Genomic DNA, 27,134 nt, shown 5'->3' on the forward strand with positions numbered 1-27,134 from the left:
GAAGTCCAGAACCAGGGGACACAGTCTAAGGATAAGGGGTAAGCCATTTAGGACTGAGATGAGGAGAAACTTCTTCACTCAGAGAGTTGTTAACCTGTGGAATTCCCTACCGCAGAGAGTTGTTGATGCCAGTTCATTGGATATATTCAAGAGGGAGTTAGATATGGCCCTTATGGCTAAAGGGATCAAGGGGTATGGAGAGAAAGCAGGAAAGGGGTACTGAGGTGAATGATCTTATTGAATGGTGGTGCAGGCTCGAAGGGCCGAATGGCCTACTCTTGCACCTATTTTCTATGTTTTTATGAGGTAAGTACCTTTACACCACTGCTTGTGAGCCAGGAGGAGTAGATGTATTACCTCCAGCCCTAACAATCTACCCAGTAACCCACCCCACCCCGCTCCCCGCAATCGGAATGACCCTTCCACGATCTGCCCACCTTCCCCCCGCCCCCCACCCCCGAGACCTACCTGTGCTCTTCAGCTGAGGCTTTATTCTGTCGGCTTCCCAGCCCAACAGGCCTCCAGCCTGTCAATCGATACCGACAGAAAAACATTTAAAAGAGTTCTGCAGTTAAAAACTGCATGACATTCGGGATACCTGCTCTTCCGTGTTTCCTGACCCCTGAACAAACCCCGGCAAGAAAAGCACCACCGGGCTAAATTCTTGGCCGCCATTTCAGGGTGATGAGCCGGATGATTTTAAAAGGGAGAAGAGCTAATCTGGGTAATTACAGCCCAGTTAGCTTAACATCTGAGGTAGAGTTTGTAATTAAGGCTGAAATTACCATGTAGCTAGATGAGGAGAAAATAATTAAGTCGCCAGCAGAGATTTTAAAAGGGATGATCATTCTTGACGATACTCGTAGAATTCTTTGAGGAGATAACAGATGGGGTCTGGTAGATGGGAAAATGCAGTGGATGTTGTGTACATGGACTTTAGCAAAGCATTTGATAAGCTACCACATGGAAGATTACCAGAGAAAGTTAAGGGCTATGGAATAAAGGAAGAATAGCAAACTAGATTAAAAAATAGTCAGAGGGAAGAAAACAAGAGAGTCGGGGCTGGATTTTCGGCTAGTTGCTGCCTCTGTTTTCGCCCGAGGGCAGTAATGACAGTGGAAAGCATTTCCGGGCAGGTGGTCAGCTTCTAGCTCTCCACCGGGAGATTCGGTGCCAGGTTTGTGGGGGCGCAGAGCAGTACCGCCCGGAGGAGGCGAGCCGGTGTGCAACTGGTTGAGACACCGTCTCAATATTTGGTTCGTGCCCAATACGTAGCGCCCTGTAGCGCACTCTAGTGGGACTTAGCGGCAGTTGGTGAGGCGCGAGTCTGGGGTTGGAGGCCTATAAAAGGCCCAGCGGCAGCGAGAGGCGTGACTTGTGCAGCTACAGGGAGAAGGCAAAAAAGAAGTAGAAAGAACAGAAAGGTGATGTCACAGCCAAGGGGGTAAGTGATTGGCTGGTGATTGGTGAGTAGTTTTTCTTTCTTCTCTTCTATAACAGTGAGTAAACTTTAGCATTGTTGTTGCCTATCTAAGGGTTAAGTCATGGCAGGAGAGCTCGGTCACGTGATATGCTCCTCCTGTACCATGTGGGAACTCAGGGATGACTCCAGTCTTCCTGACGACTACATGTGCGGGAAGTGTGTCCGCCTCCAGCTCCTGACGGACCGTGTTGCGGAGTTGGAGCTGAGGGTGGATTCACTTTGGAGCATCCACGATGCTGAGAATGACGTGAGTAGCACGTGTAGCGAGTTGGTCGTACTGCAGGTGAAGGGTCCACAGCCAGATAGGGAATGGAAGACCAGCAGGAAGAGCAGTGCAAGGAAGGTAGTGCAGGGGTCCCCTGCGGTCATCCCCCTGCAAAACAGATACACTGCTTTGAGTACTGTTGAGGGGGATGACTCATCAGGGGAGGGCAGCAGCAGCCAAGTTCATGGCACCGTGGCTGGCTCTGTTGATCAGGAGGGGAGGAAAAAGAGTGGGAGAGCGATAGTGATAGGGGATTCAATTGTAAGGGGAATAGATAGGCGTTTCTGCGGCCGCAACCGAGACTCCAGGATGATATGTTGCCCCCCTGGTGCAAGGGTCAAGGATGTCTCTGAGCGGGTGCAGGACATTCTAAAAAAGGAGGGAGAACAGCCAGTTGTCCTGGTGCACATTGGTACCAACGACATAGGTTAAAAAAAAGGGATGAGGTCCGACGAAACGAATTTAAGGAGTTAGGAGCTAAATTAAAAAGTAGGACCTCAAAAGTAGTAATCTCGGGATTGCTACCAGTGCCACGTGCTAGTCAGAGTAGGAATCGCAGGATAGCGCAGATGAATACATGGCTTGAGCAGTGGTGCAGCAGGATGGGATTCAAATTCCTGGGGCATTGGAACTGGTTCGAGGGGAGGTGGGACCAGTACAAAGTGGACGGTCTGCACCTGGGCAGAACCGGAACCAATGTTCTAGGGGGAGTGTTTGCTAGTGCTGTTGGGGAGGATTTAAACTAATATGGCAGGGGGATGGGAATCAATGCAGGGAGACAGAGGGAAACAAAAAGGAGACAAAAGCAAAAGACAGAAAGGAGATGAGGAAAAGTGGAGGGCAGAGAAACCCAAGACAAAAAACAAAAAGGGCCACTGTACAGCAAAATTCTAAAAGGAAAAAGGGTGTTAAAAAAACAAGCCTGAAGGCTTTGTGTCTTAATGCAAGGAGTATCCGTAATAAGGTGGATGAATTAACTGCAAATAGATGTTAACAAATATGATGTGATTGGGATTACGGAGACGTGGCTCCAGGATGATCAGGGCTGGGAACTCAACATCCAGGGGTATTCAACATTCAGGAAGGATAGAATAAAAGGAAAAGGAGGTGGGGTAGCATTGCTGGTTAAAGAAGAGATTAATGCAATAGTTAGAATAGACATCAGCTTGGATGATATGGAATCTATATGGGTAGAACTGCAGAACACCAAAGGGCAAAAAACGTTAGTGGGAGTTGTGTACAGACCTCCAAACAGTAGTAGTAATGTTGGGGAGGGCATCAAACAGGAAATTAGGGGTGCATGCAATAAGGGTGCAGCAGTTATAATGGGTGACTTTAATATGCACATAGATTGGGCTAACCAAACTGGAAGCAATACGGTGGAGGAGAATTTCCTGGAGTGCATAAGGGATGATTTTCGAGACCAATATGTCGAGGAACCAACTAGGGGGGAGGCCATCTTAAACTGGGTGTTGTGTAATGAGAGAGGATTAATTAGCAATCTCGTTGTGCGAGGCCCCTTGGGGAAGAGTGACCATAATATGGTGGAATTCTGCATTAGGATGGAGAATGAAACAGTTAATTCAGAGACCATGGTCCAGAACTTAAAGAAGGGTAACTTTGAAGGTATGAGGCGTGAATTAGCTAGGATTGATGGGCGAATGATACTTAAGGGGTTGACTGTGGATGGGCAATGGCAGACATTTAGAGACCGCATGGATGAAATACAACAATTGTACATTCCTGTCTGTTGTAAAAATAAAAAAAGGGAAGGTGGCTCAACCGTGGCTATCAAGGGAAATCAGGGATAGTATTAAAGCCAAGGAAGTGGCATACAAATTGGCCAGAAATAGCAGCGAACCCGGGGACTGGGAGAGATTTAGAACTCAGCAGAGGAGGACAAAGGGTTTGATTAGGGCAGGGAAAATGGAGTACGAGAAGAAGCTTGCAGGGAACATTAAGATGGATTGCAAAAGTTTCCATAGATATGTAAAGAGAAAAAGATTAGTAAAGACAAACGTAGGTCCCCTGCAGTCAGAATCAGGGGAAGTCATAACGGGGAACAAAGAAATGGCGGACCTATTGAACAAGTACTTTGGTTCGGTATTCACTAAGGAGGACACTAACAACCTTCCGGATATAAGAGGGGTCAGAGGGTCTAGTAAGGAGGAGGAACTGAGGGAAATACTTATTAGTCGGGAAATCGTGTTGGGGAAATTAATGGGATTAAAGGCCGATAAATCCCCAGAGCCTGATGGACTGCATCCCCGACTAATAAGTATTTCCCTCAGTTCCTCCTCCTTACTAGACCCTCTGACCCCTCTTATATCCGGAAGGTTGTTAGTGTCCTCCTTAGTGAATACCGAACCAAAGTACTTGTTCAATTGGTCCGCCATTTCTTTGTTCCCCGTTATGACTTCCCCTGATTCTGACTGCAGGGGACCTACGTTTGTCTTTACTAACCTTGGAAATAGCGGATGCATTGACAGTCATTTTCCAACATTCCATTGACTCTGGATCAGTTCCTATCGAGTGGAGGGTAGCCAATGTAACCCCACTTTTTAAAAAAGGAGGGAGAGAGAAAACGGGGAATTATAGACCGGTAAGCCTGACATCGGTAGTGGGTAAGATGATGGAATCAATTATTAAGGATGTCATAGCAGCGCATTTGGAAAGAGGTAATATGATAGGTCCAAGTCAGCATGGATTTGTGAAAGGGAAATCATGCTTGACAAATCTTCTGGAATTTTTTGAGGATGTTTCCAGTAGAGTGGACAAGGGAGAACCAGTTGATGTGGTATATTTGGACTTTCAGAAGGCTTTCGACAAGGTCCCACACAAAAGATTAATGTGCAAAGTTAAAGCACATGGGATTGGGGGTAGTGTGCTGACATGGATTGAGAACTGGCTGTCAGACAGGAAGCAAAGAGTAGGAGTAAATGGGTACTTTTCAGAATGGCAGGCGGTGACTAGTGGGGTACCGCAAGGTTCTGTGCTGGGGCCCCAGCTGTTTACACTGTACATTAATGATTTAGACGAGGGGATTAAATGTAGTATCTCCAAATTTGCGGATGACACTAAGTTGGGTGGCAGTGTGAGCTGCGAGGACGATGTTATGAGGCTGCAGAGTGACTTGGATAGGTTAGGTGAGTGGGCAAATGCATGGCAGATGAAGTATAATGTGGATAAATGTGAGGTTATCCAATTTGATGGTAAAAACAGAGAGACAGACTATTATCTGAATGGTGACAGATTAGGAAAAGGGGAGATGCAACGAGACCTGGGTGTCATGGTACATCAGTCATTGAAGGTTGGCATGCAGGTACAGCAGGCGGTTAAGAAGACAAATGGCATGTTGGCCTTCATAGCGAGGGGATTTGAGTATAGGGGCAGGGAGGTGTTGCTACAGTTGTACAGGGCCTTGGTGAGGCCACACCTGGAGTATTGTGTACAGTTTTGGACTCCTAACCTGAGGAAGGACATTCTTGCTATTGAGGGAGTGCAGCGAATGTTCACCAGACTGATTCCCGGGATGGCGGGACTGACCTATCAAGAAAGACTGGATCAACTGGGCTTGCATTCACTGGAGTTCAGAAGAATGAGAGGGGACCTCATAGAAACGTTTAATATTCTGATGGGTTTAGACAGGTTAGATGCAGGAAGAATGTTCCCAATGTTGGGGAAGTCCAGAACCAGAGGTCACAGTCTAAGGATAAGGGGTAAGCCATTTAGGACCGAGATGAGGAGAAACTTCTTCACCCAGAGAGTGATGAACCTGTGGAATTCTCTACCACAGAAAGTTGTTGAGGCGAATTCACTAAATATGTTCAAAAAAGAGTTCGATGAAGTCCTTACTACTAGGGGGCTCAAGGGGTATGGTGAGAAAGCAGGAATGGGGTACTGAAGTTGCATGTTCAGCCATGAACTCATTGAATGGCGGTGCAGGCTGGAAGGGCCGAATGGCCTACTCTTGCACCTATTTTCTATGTTTCTATGTTTCTCTATGACCATCTGTGAAAGCGGGCGGTCCGAGCTGTACCGGCCACAGTGAGTGAAGTAATGTTGAACTGAGGTAAGTGTGATTTTTTATTTTGAGTTTTATGTTGATGTGGCGTCAGTAATGTATTGGGAATGTTTTTGGTGGCTTTTATTCAGATTTTTTTTTCCACGGAAACCTCTCTTAGGGCGCTCTGAGGCCGGTTGTTTAGCTTGAGATTTTCAGTTTCTCAGCTGGCCTAATGCCCTAAAAGAGGTGTGGAACGCCTCCTTTAGCGCCCCACTCCACACTCAGGGCCCAGCTGGTGAATTTTGCGGCAAACCATTTCCCGATGCAAAATTTAGCAACACACCTGGATTAATGCCGCAACAGAGGCACCACTGAATTTCCACCCCTTGGAGTTCAGGACAGTTTTTCAGAGAGGCTGGAAGTGAGTAATGGTGTCCAACAGAGTTAATTTCTGTGGTCACTCCTGTTCATTGTGATTTTGATATAAGCCTTGATGGAATGATGTTAACATTTGCAGGTGATACCAAAGTAGGAGGTATAGTTAATACATTAAGACCAAAGGAAGCTGCAAAGTATATTGATAAGATGGGGGAATGGGCTCGAAAGTGACAGATGGAATTCAGTGTCAGTAAGCATTGATTATATTCTGGTGGAAACATAGAAACATAGAAAATAGGTGCAGGAGTAGGCCATTCGGCCCTTCGAGCCTGCACCACCATTCAATAAGATCATGGCTGATCATTCACCTCAGTACCCCTTTCCTGCTTTCTCTCCATACCCCTTGATCCCCTTAGCCGTAAGGGCCATATCTAACACCCTCTTGAATATATCCAATGAACTGGCATCAACAGCTCTCTGCGGCAGGGAATGGCATAGGAGGAAGAAGTTTCTCCTCATCTCAGTCCTAAATGGCCTATTCCTTATCCTAAGACTATGTTCCCTGGTTCTGGACTTCCCCAACATCGGGAATATTCTTCCCGCATCTAACCTGTGCAGTCCCATCAGAATCTTATACGTTTCCATGAGATCCCCGCTCATCCTTCTAAACGCCAGTGTATAAAGGCCCAGTTGATCCAGTCTCTCCTCATATGTCAGTCCTGCCATCCCTGGAATCAGTCTGGTGAACCTTTGCTGCACTCCCTCAATAGCAAGAACGTCCTTCCTCAGATTAGGAGACCATAACTGAACACAATATTCCAGGTGAAGCCTCACGAAGGCCCTGTACAACTGCAGTAAGACCTCCCTGCTCCTATACTCAAATCCCCTAGCTATGAAGGCCAACATACCATTTGCCTTCTTCACTGCCTGCTGTACCTGCATGCCCATTATCAGTGACTGATGAACCACGACACCCAGGTCTCGTTGCACCTCCCCTTTTCTTAATTGCCGCCATTCAGATAATATTCTGCCTTCATGTTTTTGCCCCCAAAATGTATAAGCTCACATTTATCCACATTATACTGCATCTGCCATGCATTTGCCCAATCACCTAACCTGTCCAAGTCACCCTGCAGCCTCTTAGCGTCCTCCTCACAGCTCACACCGCCACCCAGTTTACTGTCACCCACAAACTTGGAGATATTACACCCAATTCCTTCATCTAAATCGTTAATCTATATTATAAAGAGCTGGGGTCCCAACACTGAGCCCTGCAGCATTCCACGAGTCACTGTCTGCCATTCTGAAAAGGACCCATTTATCCTGACTCTCTGCTTCCTGTCTGCCAACCAGTTCTCTATCCACGTCAGTACATTACCCCCAATACCATTCGCTTTGATTTTGCACACCAATCTCTTGTGCGGGTCCTTGTCAAAAGCCTTTTGAAAGTCCAAAGACACCACATCCACTGGTTCTCCCTTGTCCACTCTGCTAGTTACAGCCTCAAAAAATTCCAAAAGATTCGTCAAGCATGATTTCCCTTTCATAAATCCATGCTGACTTGGACCAATCCTGTCACTGCTTTCCAAATGCGTTGCTATTTCATCCTTAATGATTGGTTCCAACATTTTCCCAACAACTGATATCAGGCTATAATTAGTCTATAATTACCCGTTTTCTCTCTCCCTCCTTTTTTAAAAAGTGATGTTATATTAGCTACCCTCCAGTCCATAGGAACTGATCCAGAGTTGATAGACTGTTGGAAAATGATCACCAATGCATCCACTATTTCTAGGGCTACTTCCTTAAGTACTCTGGGATGCAGACTATCAGGCCCCAGGGATTTATCGGCCTTCAATCCCATCAATTTCCCGAACACAATTTCCCGCCTAATAAGGATATCCTTCAGTTCCTCCTTCTCACTAGACCCACTGTCCCCGAGTACATTCAGAAGGTTATTTGTGTCTTCCTTTGTGAAGACAGAACCAAAGTATTTTGTTCAATTGGTCTGCTATTTCTTTGTTCCCCATTATAAATTCACCTGAATCTGACTGCAAGGGACCTACGTTTGTCTTCACTAATCTTTTTCTCTTCATATATTTATAGAAGCTTTTGCAGTCAATTTTTATGTTCCCTGCAAGCTTCCTCTCATGCTCTATTTTCCCCCTCTTAATTAAACCCTTAGTCCTCCTCTGCTGAATTCTAAATTTCTCCCAGAATCAGGTTTGTTGTTTTTTCTAGCCAATTTATATGCCTCTTCCTTGGCTTTAACACTATCCTTAATTTCCCTTGTTAGCCATGGTTGAGCCACCTTTCCCGTTTTATTTTTTACTCCAGACAGGGATGTGCAATTGCTGAAGTTCATCCATGTGATCTTTAAATATTTGCCATTGCCTATCCACTGTCAACCCTTTAAGTATCCTTTGCCAGTCTATTCTAGCCAATTCATGCCTCATACCATCGAAGTTACCTTTCCTTAAGTTCAGGACCCTATTTTCCAAATTAACTGTGTCACTCTCCATCTTAATAAAGAATTCTACCATATTATGGTCACTCTTCCCCAAGGGGCCTTGCACAACAAGATTGCTAATTAGTCCCTTCTCATTACACATCACCCAGTCTAGGATGGCCAGCTCTCTAGTTGGTTCCTCGACATATTGGTCTAGAAAACCATTCCTAATACATTCCAGGAAATCCTCCTCCACCGCATTGCTACCAGTTTGGTTAGCCCAATCTAAATGTAGATTAAAGTTGCCCATGATAACTGCTGTACCTTTATTGCACACATCCCTTATTTCTTGTTTGATGCTGTCCCCAACCTCTCTACTACTGTTTGGTGGTCTGTACACAACTCCCACTAGCGTTTTCTGCCCTTTGGTATTCCGCAGCTCCACCCATACCGATTCCACATCATCCAGGCTAATGTCCCTCCTTACTATTGCATTAATTTCATCTTTAACCTGCAACGCCTCCCCACCTCCTTTTCCTCTCTGCCTATCCTGCCTAAATGTTGAATATCCCAGCCTTGGTCACCCTGGAGCCATGTCTCCGTGATGCCAATTGCATCGTACCCGTTAACTGCTGTCTGCGCAGTTAATTCGTCCACCTTGTTCCGAATACTGAAGTGGGCTGGTGTTGTGGAAGAGCAATGAGATTGGCAGTGCAGGACCATGTACGGTAGACACCTCAAGTCGCTGGAGAAATACCACCAACGATGTCTCCGCACGATCCTATAAATCCCCTGGGAGGACAGATGCACCAACGTTAGTATCCTCGACCAGGCCAACATCCCCAGCATTCAAGCACTGACCACACTTGATCAGCTCCGCTGGGCAGGCCGCATTGTTCACATGCCAGACACAAGACTCCCAAAGCAAGTGCTCTACGAGCAAACGAGCCCCAGGTGGGCAGAGGAAACGTTACAGGGACACCCTCAAAGCGTCCCTGATAAAGTGCGACATCCCCACTGACACCTGGGAGTCCCTGGCCAAAGACCGCCCTAAGTGGAGGAAGTGCATCCGGGAGGGCGCAGAGCACCTTGAGTCTCATCGCTGAGAGCATGCAGAAATCAAGCGCAGGCAGCGGAAGGAGCGTGCGGCAAACCAGTCCCACCCACCCTTACCCTCAACCACTGTCTGTCCCACCTGTGACAGGGACTGTGGTTCCTGTATTGGACTGTTCAGCCACCTCAGGACTCATTTTAAGAGTGGAAGCAAGTCTTCCTCGATTGCGAGGGACTGCCTATGATGATGATGCAGGTTCACAGGATATTAAAACTTTAGTAAGCCCTCAGTTGGAGACTGTGTAGTATTGGACTCCAGGCTATAGGAGGATACTGAGGCTTTCGAGAAGTGGCAGCACAGATTCACTGACCTACTTTGTAGTAATGATTAAAATGGGAGTTATTTGCAGCTAAGAACTCCCAGAAATTGCAGGTAGAGACACTACGCTCGTGTTACCTGATAATTAACAGCTTTGACCTGTCTCTTCTCCCTTTCTCCCCAGGTACACCGATTTGGCTGATGATATTTCTCGTGCTGACTCTGATTGTGCTTCTTGTGGCATTTTTTATTCAATTATACTATCTGAAGAAAGAGCATGACAGCACCGATGACAACACATCATATCGATCCAATTTCAGTGAGAATAATCCTACTGTGAGGTACAGCGCCACTATTTTCATTGGGATATATCAAGATTTTCATTGTGGAATACACTAAACTTTTTGATGGTCATTTCCACAGAACTGATCCTGTTGCATATCCTAGCCAAGCCGAAGCTTTTGTCGATTCCTAATTTCCAACATCGGAGACTCAATATCCTGAATATCCCATAATATGCAGCCAGAGCTCAACTCAAAGTTCCAAATTATACTGATAGGCTGTATTGTGTTCCTAACACAGATATATATTGTGTTCCTAACACAGATGAGGCTGCACACAGGGAGGTTAAAGTAACAGTGACCTCAGTCTTTAATAAGACACTCCAGAGTGAGGAACAGGCCTCAGGGGCCGGCTTATATACAGTGCTCCCAAGGGATGCTGGAATCCCTTGGGACTTCAGGGAATGAGCTCCCTGGTGGCGGAACATGGGAGTGCATGCTTTACAGATACACAACATCACTTCCGCTCCCAAAGTCAAAGTGAAAACTATTTACAAGGTGAGGCGGTCGGGAGCCTTTCTTTCCCTGGTGGACCGCCTCGGTACAAATGTCTGTTCTGGTGGGTGTGTTGGCTGTGCCCTCGCTGGGCTGGCGTGTTGTTGGCCCTGCAGGGCTGCTGGGTGAGCCTGGCCTTGCTGGGCTGTTGGGCGTGATGGGTTCGATTTCCTGGTCCGGGGTGGTGTCCTTGATCCTTTGGGTGTGTGTTGTGGGCTCGAAAAAGGTGGTGTCTGCTGTGGGTTGTTCAGGGCAGTCTGTGAACCGCAGCCTCGTTTGGTCCAGGTGCTTTCTGCAAATTTGTCCATTGTCTAGTTTGACTACAAACACCCTATTCCCTTCTTTAGCTATCACCGTGCCCGCGATCCACTTGGGACCATGTCCATAGTTTAGCACATACACAGGGTCATTCAGATCAATTTCCCATGACACAGTGGCGTAACCATCGTTTACGTTTTGTTGCTGCCGCCTGCTCTCTACCTGATCATGCAGGTTGGGGTGAACCAGCGAGAGTGGTTTTAAGTGTCCTTTTCATGAGTAGCTCAGCCGGGGGCACCCCTGTGAGCAAGTGGGGTCTCGTGCGGTAGCTGAGCAGTACTCGGGACAGGAGGGATTAGAGTGAGCCTTCTGTGACTCGATTAAGACTCTGTTTGATGGTTTGTACTGCCTGCTCTGCCTGCCCATTGGAGGCTGGTTTAAACAGGGCCGAGGTGACATGTTTGATCCCATTGCGGGTCATGAATTCTTTAAATTTGGCACTGGTGAAACATGGCCCGTTGTCACTGACCAATATGTCAGGCAGGCCGTGGGTGGCAAACATGGCCCTCAGGCTTTCAATGGTGGCGGTGGTGGTGCTTCCTGACATTATTTCACATTCAATCCATTTTTAAAAAGCATCCACCACCACCAGGAACATTTTACCGAGAAACGGGCCCACATAGTCGACATGGATCCTCGACCATGGTCTGGAGGGCCAGGACCACAAACTTAGTGATGCCTCTCTGGGCGCGTTGCTCAACTGAGCACATACGCTGCATTGCCGTACACAGGACTCTAAATCAGAGTCGATACTGGGCCACCACACGTGGGATCTGGCTATCGCTTTCATCATTACTATACCCGGGTGTGTGCTGTGGAGATCCGAGATGAACGTCTCCCTGGCCTTTTTTGGTAGCACTACGCGGTTACCCCACAACAGGCAATCTGCCTGAATGGACAGCTCGTCCTTTCGCCGCTGGAACGGCTTGATTAGCTCTTGCATTTCAACGGGGATGCTGGCCTAGCTCCCATGCAGTACACAGTGTTTTTAATAGGGACAGCAGAGGATCTTGGCTGGTCCAAGTCCTAATCTGGCAGGCCGTAACAGGTGATTTATCATTTTCAAGCGCTTCCATAACCATTAACAAGTCTGCGGTCTGCGCCACCAGCAATAAGTTTGCAGGCTGCGCCATTTCCACCCCCGTGGTGGGCAATGGTAGCCGACTGATAGCATCCGCACAGTTCTCGGTGCCAGGCCTGTGGCGGATGATATAGTTATACGCTGATAGCGTGAGTGCCCACCTTTGTATGCGGGCTGAGGCATTCGTATTTATCCCCTTGTTTTCAACGAACGGGGATTTGAGGGGCTTGTGATCGGTTTCCAGCTCAAATTTGAGGCCAAACAGGTACTGATGCATTTTCTTTACCCCGAAAACACATGCTAATGCCTCTTTCTCAATCATGCTGTAGGCCATCTCGGCCTTAGACAAGTTCCTGGAAGCATAGGCGACAGGTTGCAATTTCCCCGCAACGTTAGCTTATTGTAATACACACCCGACTCCGTACGTCAATGCGTCACATGCTCGCACAAGTCTTTTACACGGGTTATAGAAACATAGAAAATAGGTGCAGGAGTAGGCCATTCGGCCCTTCGAGCCTGCACCGCTATTCAATGAGTTCATGGCTGAACATGCAACTTCAGTACCCCATTCCTGCTTTCTCGCCATACCCCTTGATCCCCCTAGTAGTAAGGATTACATCTAACTCCTTTTTGAATATATTTAGTGAATTGGCCTCAACTTTCTGTGGTAGAGAATTCCACAGGTTCACCACACTCTGGGTGAAGAAGTTTCTCCTCATCTCGGTCCTAAATGGCTTACCCCTTATCCTTAGACTGTGACCCCTGGTTCTGAAATACAATACAAGCAGCTTGTTGGAGCATAAAATGTTTCTGGCTTTCTCAAAAGCAATTACTTGTTTTTTTTCCCCCATACCCAGTTCTCACCTTTACGCAATAACACATGTAGGGGCTCTAAGAGGGTGCTTAACCCCGGTAGGATGTTACCAAAATAGTTGAGTCGCACGAACGACCGCAGCTCGTGACGTTCTGTCGCCTGTGCGCATTCCTGATAGCCTCTGTCTTGGCGTCTGTGGGCCGAATGCCGTCCGCCACGATCTTTCTCCCCAAAAACTCCACTTCTGTTGCCATGAAGACGCATTTCAACCTCTTCAGCCGCTGCCCCACGCAATCCAGTCGCTGGAGGACCTCCTCCAGGTTTTGTAGGTGCTCGGCGGTGTCCCGACCCGTGACCAATATGTGATCATGAAAGACCACCGTGTGTGGTACCGACTTGAGTAGGCTCTCCATGTTTCTCTGGACGATCACTGCAGCTGACAGAATTCCAGGCGGGCATCTGTTGTAGATGAACTGCCCCTTGTGCGTGTTGATGCAGGTGAGGCCCTTCGAAGACTCCTCCAGCTCCTGCGTCATGTAGGCCGAAGTCATATTGAGCTTGGTGTACGTCTTGCCTCCAGCCAGCGTTGCAAATAGGTCGTCAGCCTTAGGTAGCAGGTATTGGTCCTGCAGCGAGAAACGATTAATAGTTACTTTCTAATCACGGCAAATCCTGACCGTGCCATCACTTTTGAGTACTGGAACAATTGGGCTGGCCCACTCGCTGAATTCCACTGGGGAGATGATGCCCTCCCGTTGCAGCCTGTCCAGCTCGATTTCCACTCTATCCCTCATCATGTGAGGTACCGCTCGCACCTTGTGGTGAATGGGCAGTGCCTCTGGGACCAAGTGGATCTGCACCTTCGCCCCAGAAAAATTTCCAATGCCTGACTCAAAAAGGGAAGAAAATTTCTTCAGAAACTGGGTACGTGAGGTCTCATCGACATGTCGGATGTCATCCCAGTTCCAGTGGATTTTGCCCAGCCAGCTCCTTCCAAGCAGTGTGGCGCCATCCCCCGGGACAATCCAGAGTGGCATTCCGTGCACCGTTCCCTTGTAGGTGACCATGGTGCTGCCCAGGTCAGCGATAAGCTCTTTGGTGTACATTCTCAGTTTCGTCTGGGTGGGGCTCAGGGCTGGTCTGAATGCCTTGTTGCACCACATAGAAACATACAAAATAGGTGCAGGAGTAGGCCATTCGGCCCTTCGAGCCTGCACCACCATTCAATGAGTTGATGGCTGAACATGCAACTTCAGTACCCCATTCCTGCTTTCTCGCCATACCGTTTGATCCCCCTAGTAGTAAAGACGACATCTAACTCCTTTTTGAATATATTTAGTGAATTGGCCTCAACAACTTCCTGTGGTAGAGAATTCCACAGGTTCACCACTCTCTGGGTGAAGAAGTTTCTCCTCATCTCGGTCCTAAATGGCTTACCCCTTATCCTTAGACTGTGACCTCTGGTTCTGGACTTCCCCAACATTGGGAACATTCTTCCTGCATCTAACCTGTCTAAACCCGTCAGAATTTTAAACGTTTCTATGAGATCCCCTCTCATTCTTCTGAACTCCAGTGAAGACAAGCCCAGTTGATCCAGTCTTTTTTGATATGTCAGTCCCACCATCCCGGGAATCAGTCTGGTGAACCTTCGCTGCACTCCCTCAATAGCAAGAATGTCCTTCCTCAAGTTAGGAGACCAAAACTGTACACAATACTCCAAGTGTGGCCTCACCAAGGCCCTGTACAATTGTAGCAACACCTCCCTGCCCCTGTATTCAAATCCCCTCGCTATGAAGGCCAACATGCCATTTGCTTTCTTAACCGCCTGCTGTACCTGCATGCCAACCTTCAATGGCTGATGTACCATGACACCCAGGTCTCATTGCACCTCCCCTTTTCCTAATCTGTCACCATTCAGATAATAGTCTGTCTCTCTGTTTTTACCATCAAAGTGGATAACCTCACATTTATCCACATTATACTTCATCTGCCATGCATTTGCCCACTCACCTAACCTATCCAAGTCACTCTGCAGCCTCATAGCGTCCTCCTCGCAGCTTACACTGCCACCCAACGTAGTGTCATCCGCAAATTTGGAGATACTACATTTAATCCCCTCGTCTAAATCATTAATGTACAATGTAAACAGCTGGGGCCCCAGCACAGAACCTTGCGGTACCCCACTAGTCACTGCCTGCCATTCTGAAAAGTACCCATTTACTCCTACTCTTTGCTTCCTGTCTGCCAACCAGTTCTCAATCCATGTCAGCACACTATCCCCAATCCCATGTGACCACAGTCTCTCAAACATCTTTTTACTCATGATGGATTGGCTAGCGCCAGCATCCAGTTCCATGGCTACGGGTAAGCCATTCAATTTTACGTTTAGCATTATAGGTGGACATTTTGTCAAAAATGTGTGCACCCCGTGTACTTCAGCATCTGCCTCCTCTCTCTGAGGCTCGAAATTGCTTTGATCCACCATGGACCGATGTTCCTCTGCCATGTGGTGGTTAACAGGTTTTGCAGAGTTTGCAGCTCGTTTGCAAGCTCGTTGGAGGTGCCCCATTGTTCCACAGTTCTTGCAAACATACCCTTTGAAGCGGCATGAATAGGCTGAATGGAAGCCTCCACAACACCAACAAGGTATGAATGGCCTTGCATTCATCCTTTGTTGGGGACTCTGAGTCACTTGGGTCACCTGAGGCCTGCTGGCAGTTGCAGACTCGTGGTTTCTGCCCTGCACATTTCTGCTCGCAAACACAGTTCCAGTTAATTTATGAACATTGCTAGCACTTGTGTGCTGAGAGATTTGTTTGGTGTTATCATTGTTGGACATAAACGCCTGTGCTATCGCAATGGCCTTACTGAGGGTCGGTGTCTCTACAGTCAAAAGTTTTCGTAGGATGGTCTCATGGCCAATGCCCAGTACAAAAAAGTCTCTGAGCATTTGCTCCAGGTAGCCATCAAACTCACATTGTCCTGCAAGTCACCTTAGCTCGGCGACATAGCTCGCCACTTCCTGACCTTCAGATCGTTGGCACGTGTAGAACCGATACCTCGCCATCAGCACGCTCTCCCTCTGGTTAAGATGCTCCCGAACCAGTGTACACAGCTCCTCATACGACTTATCTGTGGGTTTCACCGGAGCCAGAAGATTCTTCATGAGGCTGTAGGTCGGTGCCCCGCAGACTGTGAGGAGGACCGCTCTCCTTTTTGCAGCGCTTCCTTCTCCGTCCAGCTCGTTGGCTACAAAGTACTGGTCTAGCCATTCGACATAGACTTCCCAGTCCTCACCCTCCGAGAACTTCTCCAGGATGCCCACAGTTTGCTGCATCTTTGCGTTGGATTCGTATTCTCGTCACCAGTTATTGTGTTCCTAACACAGATGAGGCTGCACACAGGGAGGTTAAAGTAATAATGACCTCAGTCTTTAATAAGACACTCCAGAGTGAGAACCAGGCCTTAGGGGCCGGCTTATATACAGTGCTCCCAAGGGATGCTGGGATCCCTTGGGACTTCAGGGGATGAGCTCCCTGGTGGCGGAACATGGGAGTGCATGCTTTACAGATACACAACAGGCTGAAAAAAGGAATTTGAGAAAAGAGGATTGCGATGTGACGTGATCTAGGTCTTTCATCGTAGTCACAGGCCATTGTGCTCCTGCATCTGTGGCAGCTCTTCAACTGGAACTGTCCACCCTAATCCCTGTCTCAGCCCGTAACTATGACTTTTATATTTTCTGATAATGAGAGGTGATCTTATCGAAATAGTCTGTCAACTCTGGATCAGTTCCTATGGACTGGAGAGTAGCTAATTTAACACCACTTTTTAGGAAAAGAGGGAGAGAGAAATCGGGTAATTATAGAGCGGTTAGCCTGACATCAGTGGTGGGGAAAATGTTGGAATCAATTATTAACATAGAAACATAGAAACCTAGAAAATAGGTGCAGGAGTAGGCCATTCGGCCCTTCAAGCCTGCACCGCCATTCAATGAGTTCATGGCTGAACATTCAACTTCAGTACCCCATTCCTGCTTTCTCGCCATACCCCTTGATCCCCCTAGTAGTAAGTACTACATCTAACTCCTTTTTGAATATATTTAGTGAATTGGCCTCAACAACTTTCTGTGGTAGAGAATTCCACAGGTTCACCACTCTCTGGGTGAAGAAGTTTCTCCTCATCTCGATCCTAAATGGCTTACCCCTTATCCTTAGATTGTGACCCCTGGTTCTGGACTTCCCCACATTGGGAACATTCTTCCTGCAACTAACCTGTCTTAAACCCATCAGAATTTTAAACATTTCTATGAGATCCCCTCTCATTCTTCTGAACTCCAGTGAAGACAAGCCCAGTTGATCCAGTCTTTCTTGATAGGTCAGTCCCGCCATCCCGGGAATCAGTCTGGTGAACCTTCGCTGCACTCCCTCAATAGCAAGAATGTCCTTCCTCAAGTTAGGAGACCAAAACTGTACACAATACTCCAGGTGTGGCCTCACCAAGGCCCTGTACAACTGTAGTAACAACTCCCTGCCCCTGTACTCAAATCCCCTCGCTATGAAGGCCAACATGCCATTTGCTTTCTTAACCGCCTGCTGTACCTGCATGCCAACCTTCAATGACTGATGTACCATGACACCCAGGTCTTGTTGTACCTCCCCTTTTCCTAATCTGTCACCATTCAGATAATAGTCTGTCTCTCTGTTTTTACCACCAAAGTGGATAACCTCACATTTATCCACATTATACTTCATCTGCCATGCATTTGCCCACTCACCTAACCTATCCAAGTCACTCTGCAACCTCATAGCATCCTCCTCGCAACTCACACTGCCACCCAATTTAGTGTCATCAGCAAATTTGGAGATACTACATTTAATCCCCTCGTCCAAATCATTAATGTACAATGTAAAAAGCTGGGGCCCCAGCACAGAACCTTGCGGTACCCCACTAGTTACTGCCTGCCATTCTGAAAAGTACCCATTTACTCCTACTCTTTGCTTCCTGTCTGACAACCAGTTCTCAATCCACATCAGCACACTACCCCCAACCCCATGTGCTTTAACTTTGCACATTAATCTTTTGTGTGGGACCTTGTCGAAAGCCTTCTGAAAGTCCAAATACACCACATCAACTGGTTCTCCCTTGTCAACTCTACTGGAAACATCCTCAAAAAATTCCAGAAGATTTGTCAAACATGATTTCCCTTTCACAAATCCATGCTGACTTGGACCTATCATGTCACTTCTTTCCAAATGCGCTGCTATGACATCCTTAATAATTAATTCCATCATTTTACCCACTACCGATGTCAGGCTGACCGGTCTATCATTCCCGTTTTCTCTCTCCCTCCTTTTTTAAAAAGTGGGGTTACATTGGCTACCCTCCACTCCATTGGAACTGATCCAGAGCCTATTGAATGTTGGAAAATTATTGTAAATGCATCCGCTATTTCCAAGGCCACCTCCTTAAGTACTCTGGGATACAGTCCATCAGACCCTGGGGATTTATCGGCCTTCAATCCCATCAATTTCCCCAACACAATTTCCCGACTAATAACGATTTCCCTCAGTTCCTCCTTCTTACTAGACCCTCTGACTCCATTTGTTAAAGATGCAATAGCAGCGCATTTGGAAAGCAGTGACAGGATCGGTCCAAGTCAGCATGGATTTATGAAAGGGAAATCATGCTTGACAAATCTTTTGGAATTTTTTGAGAATGTAACTAGTAGAGTGGACAGGGGAGAACCAGTGGATGTGATGTATTTGGACTTTCAAATGGCTTTTGACAAGGTCCCACACAAGAGATAAGTATGCAAAATTAAAGCACATGGTATTGGGGATAATGTATTGACGTGGATAGAGAACTGGTTGGCCGACAGGAAGCAGAGAGTCGGGATAAACGGTTCCTTTTCAGAATGGCAGGCAATGACTAGTGGAGTGCCACAGGGCTCAGTGCTGGGACCCCAGCTATTTACAATATACATTAATGATTTAGATGAAGGAATTGAGTGTAATATCTCTAAGTTTGCAGATGACACTAAGCTGGCTGGCGGTGTGAGCTGTGAGGAGGACGCTAAGAGGCTGCAGGGTGACTTGGACAGGTTAGGCGTGTGCAGTATAATGTGGATAAATGTGAGGTTATCCATTTTGCTGGCAAAAACACGAAGGCAGAATATTACCTGAATGGCAGCAGATTAGGAAAAGGGGAGGTGCAACGAGACCTGGGTGTCATGGTACATCAGTCATTGAAAGTTGGCATGCAGGTACAGCAGGCAGTGAAGAAGGCAAATGGTATATTGGCCTTCATAGCTCGGGGATTTGAGTATAGGAGCAGGGAGGTCTTACTGCAGTTGTACAGGGCCTTGGTGAGGCCTCACCTGGAATATTGTGTTCAGTTATGGTCCCCTAATCTGAGGAAGGATGTTCTTGCTATTGAGGGAGTGCAGTGAAGGTTCACCAGACTGATTCCCGGGATGGCAGGACTGACATATGAGGAGAGACTGGATCAACTGAGCTTTATACGCTGGAGTTTAGAAGGATGAGAGGGGATCTCATAGAAACATATAAAATTCTGACAGGACTGGACAGGTTAGATGCAGGAAGAATGTTCCCGATGTTGGGGAAGTCCAGAACCAGGGGACATAGTGTTAGGATAAGGGCTAAACCATTTAAGACTGAGATGAGGAGAAACTTCTTCACTCAGAGAGTTGTTAACCTGTGGAATTCCCTGCTGCAGAGAGTTGTTGTTGCCAGTTCACTGGATATATTCAAGAGGGAGTTAGATATGGCCCTTACGGCTAAAGGGATCAAGGGGTATGGAGAGAAAGCAGGAAAGGGATACTGAGGGAATGATCAGCCATGATCTTATTGAATGGTGGTGCAGGCTCGAATGGCCGACTCCTGCACCTATTTTCTATGAGAGGGCTCGACAAAGTGGATGCAGAGAGGATATTTCCACTCATAGGGAAAACTAAAACTAGGGGACATAGTCTCAGAATAAGGGGCCGACCATTTAAAACTGAGATGAGGAGTAATTTCTTCTCTGAGGGTTGTAAATCTGTGGAATTCTCTTCTCCAGAGAGCTGTGGAGGCTGGGTCATTGAATATATTTAAGGCAGAGATAGACAGATTTTTGAGCGCTAAAGCAGTAAAGGGTTATGGGCAGCGGGCAGGGAAGTGGAGCTGATTCCATGATCTTATTAAATGGCGGAGCAGGCTTGAGGGGCCAAATTGCCTACTCCTGCTCCTATTGCTTGTGTTCTTATAGTCCTCTGTCTGTATTGCAGGTTAGATGGAGACCTTACCTTTCTCTGGAAATCTCCCATGTGGTATCTTATCCCAGTTCCTGGGAGATCTTACCTTTAAAAGCGTTTGTTACTAATTTATCAACCAGTGGAATCAATGATTCACTCTTTACCCTCTGAAATATTTTCATTATTTTGAAAGCCCAATAAATCCCCCCTCTGAAAAGCCCCGACTTTTCATCCTTTCTTCATAACGATAATCTCTGATTCTAATGAATCCTAACTGTCCCCTTTCCATGGCTCTGATATTCTATCCACAATAGGGTGCCCAAAACAGCAACAATGCACTCAGCTCTGGCCCAACCAATGTGTACATCACTTCATTGTCCCTTTGTACAAAACCCAGAGTCCCATTTGTCTTTTTATGGCCTTTTCACCTATACTCCCACCTTTAGTGTATCCAGCCCCTAGTTCTCATACCATTACAGTACACCTCCTTTCTCACTTTACCTTTTCCAAAACATGCGACTTCACATTTCTCTGCATTGAACATCATCTACCATCGATGTGCTAACCTACATAGTCAAATTTGCCTAGGTACTAAACAGGTGCATCATACCTGAAGCACACTGCTCCTGTCCTGTCCCAGGGTCACCCGGAACTTCTGTTCTGGGCCATTTGAAAGGCCCAGGGGCAGCCAAGGCACACCACTATCCTGTCGCAGGGCCTAACCCCAGCGGTGAGGGGCAGGAAAATCAGGAGTAGCTACAGGCCTCTCGTGGCATGTAGATCGGCAGTCAGATGTCAGACTTCTGGAGGGGCTAAATATACCAATTCATTGGCTCCATCTGGCCTGTATTTACTTAAGGCGCAGTCCCAGCTCTGCAGCCCCCAGAAATACCATGGCAGCATTAACGGGGCGGAAACCAGACAGTCCTGATCTCTGCCCCTTTGCACTCAGGAAGCTCTCAGTTGCCAAGCACCAGGAATGTAGGCCTTATTGATCTCTTGCATTCTCCCTCACTGTGCGCCTCACTGCCCCTCATTTGATCTGAGCAAACTCCTTTGCTAAATCAGTGTACTTCTTTAAAGGCGATGATTAGGTGAGAAATGGTATTGATGGTCATAGGAATAAGTTTAGATGATAATTGAGTCATTTATGGAGTGTTAAGAGTCTGAATCCTTGTGCAGAACACGGTGACATTAATTTCCACAGTTTGAGGGAATGAGTTCTTTTCCCTGTATTTCCCTAGACCCAATTACTGCAGACCACTTCTGGCCAGCCTCAAACTCCAACCCATCAGGCTCATATCCTGTCCCACCTCAAACTCTGTTCACCATCACCCCAGTCATCCTACACGTGCCCCTCATAGCCTCAAATTTTACATTTTTATCCTTGTCCTTCCATGGCCTCACCAAACTCTGTAACCTCTTCCAGCTCTAAAACTCTGCTGAACACTCAGACTCCGGCCTCTTGTGCCTCTCCCCGAAGTCCTACATTGGTAACTGTGCTTCCAGCTCCCTAAGTTCCACTCTAGACTTCCCTCCTTAAACCTCTTTACCTCTTCACCGTTCCCTTCCTTTATGATTTCCCCTTAAAACTCACCTTTCTGACCAAACTTTTGGTCACCTTTCTTAATTTCTCTTTTTTGGGCTTGACAGCTGTTTTTCTCACACCGTGGGACATTTCTCTACATTCAAGGCAAGTTATTGTTATTGTTGTTCAATTGTGTTGCTCCAGTAACATAGTGGTTATGCTACTGGACTAATGATACGGCGACACAACTCCTTTTGGGGGAGACAAAATAAACATTAGATCGAGTGCCCCCCGATCTGGGGGACACTCCAGACACTTTTAACTGCCCTCTTTTTTTTTTGTTTTTTTTTGTGGTTTTTTTTGTGATTTTATTTGGGCATTAAAATCATGTAATTTATAAGTGCCCCCTATAAAAGGGGAGGAGGACACTAAAACCCAGCAATTAAAACAAATTAAACTTTAAAACATAAAATCAAATTAAAATTTGGTTTGATACGGCGACACAAGTTCAATCCCACCACGGCAGCTAGAGAATTTAAATTCAGTTAAATAAATCAATCTGGAATAAAAAGCCAGTATCACTAATGGTGACCATGCAACTACCAGATTGTCGTAAAAACCCATCTGGTTCACTAATATCCTTTAGGGAAGGAAATCTGCCACCCTTACCTAGTCTGTATGTAACTCCAGACTTACACCAACTTTTAACTGCCTTCTGAAATGGCCTAGCAAGCAACTCAGTTGTACCAACCCGCTACACTAAGAATAAAACCAGACGGGCCACTCGGCATCGGATTTGGACACGTTAAAGGCAGACCCAGCCCAGTGAACCCTGCAAAGTCCTCCTCACTAACATCTGGGGAGTTATGCCAAAATTGGGAGAGCTATTCCACAGACTCGTCAAGCAACAGCCTGACATAGTCATACTCACAGATTGATATCTTTCAGCCAATATCCCAGACTCCACGGTCACCATTCCTAGATATGTCCTGTCCCATCAGCAGAGGCCGTGGCATGGTGGGATATAGTTGGGGGGAGTGGCCCTGGGAGTCCTCAGCATTGACTCTGGACCCCATGAAGTCTCAGTTCAAACATGGGCAAGGAAACCTCCTGCTGATTACCCCCTACCACCCTCCCTCAGCTGATAAATCAGTACTCCTCCATGTTGGAAGAAGCACTCAGGGTAGCAGTGACACAGAATGTACTCTGGGTGGGGGGCTTCAATGTCCAGCACCAAGAGTGGCTCGGTAGCACCACTACTGACCAAGCTGGCTGAGTTCTGAAGGACATAGCTGCCAGACTGGGCCTGCGGCAGGTGATGAGAGAACAAACACCAGGGAAAACCTACTTCACCTCATCCTCACCAATCTACCTGTCACAGATGTATCTGTCCAAGACAGTATTGATAGCAGTGACCACTGCACAGTCCTTGTGGAGACTAACTCCCGTCTTCATACTGAGGACACGCTCCATCGTGTTGTGTGACACTACCACCATGGGATAGATTCAGAACAGTTCTAGCAGCTCAACATTGGGCATCCATGAGGCACTGTGGGCCATCAGCAGCAGTAGAATTGTATCCCACCACAATCATGGCCCGGCATATTCCTCACACTACCATTACTATCAAACCAGGCGACCAACCCTGGCTCAACGAGGAGTGTTGAAGAACTTGCCAGGAGCAGCACTAGGAGTACCTAAAATGAGGTGCCAAAGTGTGAAGCTACAGCACAGGACTACATGCATGCTAAACAGCGTAAGCAGCATGTTATAGACGGAGCTAACCGATCCTACAACCAACGGATCAGATCAATGCTCTGCAGTCCTGCCACTTGCAGTTGTGAATGGTGGTGGACCATTAAACAACTAACGGGAGGAGGAGGCTCCATGAATATCCCTATCCTCAATAATGGCGAAGCACGTGAGTGCAAAAGACAAGGCTGAAGCGTTTATAACCATCTTCAGCCAGAAGTGCCGAGTGGATGATCCATATCGGCCTCCTACCGAGGTCCCCACCATCACAGAAGCCAGTCTTCAGCCAATTCAATTCACTCCACGTGATATCAAGAAATGACTCAGCGTACAGGATAAGCAAAGTCAATATCGCAGAACTAGCCACACCTCTAGCCAAGCTGTTCCAGTACAGCTACAACACTGGCATCTATCCGGCAACGTGGAAAAATTCCTGTCCACAGAAAGCAGGACAAGATATTAAGGCAGCATTTGACCGAGTGTGGCATCAAGGAGCCCTCGAAAACTGAAGTCAATGGGAATCATGGGGAAAACTCTCCAGTGGCTGGAGTCATACCCAGCACAAAGGAAGATGGTTGTGGTGGTTGGAGGTCAATCATCTCAGCCCCAGGACATCGCTGCAGGAGTTCCTCAGGGCAGTGTCCTAGACCCAACCATCTTCAGCCGCTTCATCAATGACCTTCCCTCCATCATAAGGTCAGAAGTGGGGATGTTCGCTGATGATTGCACAGTGTTCAGTTCCATTCACAACTCCTCAGATAATGGAGCAGTCCGTGCTCCGCATACAGCAAGACCTGGACAACATTCAGGCTTGGGTTGATAAGTAGCAAAAAAACATTTGTGCCACACAAGTGCCAGGCAATGACTCTCCAACAAGCGAGAGTCTAACCACCTCCCCTTGACATTCAACGGCATTACCATTGCCAAATACCCCACCATCAACATCCTGGGGGTCACCATTGACCAGAAACTTAACTGGACCAGCCACATAAATACTGTGGCAACAAGAGCGGGTCAGAGGCTGGTTATTTTATGGAGAGTGACTCACCTCCTGACTCCCCAAAGCCTTTCCACCATGTACAAGGCACAAGTCAGGAGTGTGATGAAATACTCTCCACTTCTATGGATGAATGCAGCTCCAACAACTCTCAAGCAGCTTGACACCATCCAGTACCAAGCAGCCTGCTTGATTGGCATCCCATCCACCACTTTAAACACGGGAATACCATCACCTCCAAGTTCCCCTCCAATTCATTACGCCATCCTGAGTGGGAAATAAATTGCTGTTCCTTCATCGTCGCTGGGTCACAATCTTGGAACTCCCTCCCTAACAGCACTGTGGGAGCACCTTCACCACACGGACTGCAGCGGTTCAAAAAGCCGGCTCACCACCACCTTTTCAAAGGCAATTAGGGATGGGCAATAAATGCTGGCCTTGCCAGCGACGCCCACATCCTGTAAATGAATTTTTAAAAACTCAAAGTTAAGTGCAAATTTTACAAGGTCCCTTGGAGGGAATGGGGTCTGATGGCCCATCAAAGCTAATGGATTCAAGGGTGCAGGCTCGAAGGGCGAATGGCCTACTCCTGCACCTATTTTCTATGTTTCTATGTCCAATGAAGGAATGAGCCTGATGGTGAACTGAGGGAATGGGCTGATGGTCCTGGGAGTTTATCAGAGAAAGGGGCTGATGGCCAATTGGAGTGAATGGATTTGATGGTCCTTTTAAAGGAATAGGCCAAATGGCCTTTTTCTAGTTACATACTTGTGTTGTTGACCTTTCTGCAGCCAAGTAATGTCCCACTTTGCACAACCCCATGAATGTAAAATTTCTTCATCCATCACAACATTCTTGCAGCCACTTATAATGGAGCTTTCCATCTCATTTACTGTTTTGTCTGTTTTCCTTTTTGATAACCTTTTTGACTCATTTAAAATTGATTTTGCTTCCCACCTTTTAGTTCCCACAGCTCCATGTATATCTCCCTATCCACAAAGGGCTCCGATGTCCAATCTAGCCAGTCGAGTACGTAGGATTTAAGGCTCCAGGACCAGTGATGTGAGTCCAGTGGGAAGACGCTTGACCATGTTCACCAGTCAGTGAAGCCTAGGTTTTGGAGACCATATCCGCAGGGTACGTCTTACTCTTCAAATTTAAGGGTACAGTCACACTGCCACATTTGGGAGTCCCCACAGGGAGCTGTCTTTTTAAATGAGATGACTAATCTGTTGAACTCTCAGGCAACCAGTGAGGTGCCACGCCATCAAGGAGTCCGCTTTATTTATGCTACATTTTGGCATCCATTATATTAAGAATATAAAAATAATGAAAAAGATGTAGTGAAGAATCATGGGGATGTTACTAGAGGTGAGGGAGTCTTCAGATGTTGAGGCTTTTTTTCTGAAAAACTTAAGGGGTGATGTGACTTTAGGGGGGTAATCTTTCCAGATTGTAAAGAGTGATTGTGGATAAATAGTGGGATTGTTTCCACTGCTTGGCGAGACAGTAACAAGAGAGCACAGAGGTTAGAACATAAACTAATTGTTATCAATAAAATTATTTGCCTGGTAGTTTGAGGGGAAAACTCACAAAGGACACCCTACAAACTAGCCCACCTAGGAGAATGTAAAAGCTGTGAGGAAGACAAAGGGAAAGCACCTCGGCTACTTTTCCCTGGTAAATGGCTCAAGAAATGAGTTGGGACCTGCTCCAGGGCAGAACACAACAGGCGGACGGATGGATAGCACAGAAACGCTTCACTGAAGGAATCATGTAGCTAACTGACTGTGGTTATAGAGGGGACATTACTTGCCTGATAAAGAGCCCCGCGTATCCTTTACAATGGTGGAAAACCATCCACACCATCGGCCGAAAATACCAACCTACTATTTAGAGCCAGCTGTCTGGAGTGAGGTCCAAACCAAACCCTTTGACTTCGAGGCAGGAACACCACCCCAGAGCCAGTGGTCACTCTGTCCAGAAGCAAGTCCCTTGCTGGATGTCAGCCCAGTATTTGGAGACCATGGGCCCAATTTTGGCCATGACTTGCATCAATTTTTTTGGAGTAAGTTGTTTTTTCTGGCGTAAGTTTAAAAAATGCCATTTTCCCCCCAAAATTTGCTCCAGTTAGGTACGATTTTTTTTAGTTCAGTTTTTTTCAAAAGGGGGCGTACCCAGACACTTACGCCAGTTTTGACCATTTATGCCACTTTGGCCAGCTAAAACTTACTCCAAATCAACTTAGGTCAGCATATGTGGCCAGCTCTGAAAAACATTGCGGGCAGTTAGGAATTCGGCGCAGGTTAGTACATTTAAAGCACCAAGACTTACAAAGCACTAAACAAAGCACAAAAAGTAATAAGCAATCAATCAATAACAAATAAAAAATAGAAGTCCTACCTTTATGCCAGAATCAAGTTTTTTTTTAAAAGTTCCCCCCCCCATCAAAACACTCTTTCTCCCCCCCCTCCCCCACCCAAACCTCTCCTCCTCCCCTCGCGCCCCCCCCCCCCCCAATCAAAACTCTCCTCACTAAACAAAGCACAACCATCAATAAATAAAAAATAAAACTGATGTCCTACCTTGGCCCGGGAAGT

At 46.9% G+C, this 27,134-nt stretch overlaps 1 protein-coding gene across 1 annotated transcript in view; it reads left to right on the forward strand.

Annotated features, from left to right (window-relative positions):
- LOC139235179 (zinc metalloproteinase-disintegrin-like batroxstatin-2) overlaps nucleotides 1-27,134 on the forward strand; it is a 546,822-nt gene that overhangs the window by 502,399 nt on the left and 17,289 nt on the right. The window contains exons 23-24 of the mRNA XM_070866402.1: nucleotides 10,138-10,294; nucleotides 25,499-25,671. Of these exons, the coding sequence (XP_070722503.1) occupies nucleotides 10,138-10,294; nucleotides 25,499-25,571 (230 nt within the window). The 3' untranslated portion in view covers nucleotides 25,572-25,671. The remainder of the gene's footprint in view (nucleotides 1-10,137; nucleotides 10,295-25,498; nucleotides 25,672-27,134) is intronic.

Source organism: Pristiophorus japonicus, chromosome 2 (assembly GCF_044704955.1).
Source record: "Pristiophorus japonicus isolate sPriJap1 chromosome 2, sPriJap1.hap1, whole genome shotgun sequence".
Lineage (NCBI taxonomy): Eukaryota > Metazoa > Chordata > Chondrichthyes > Pristiophoridae > Pristiophorus > Pristiophorus japonicus.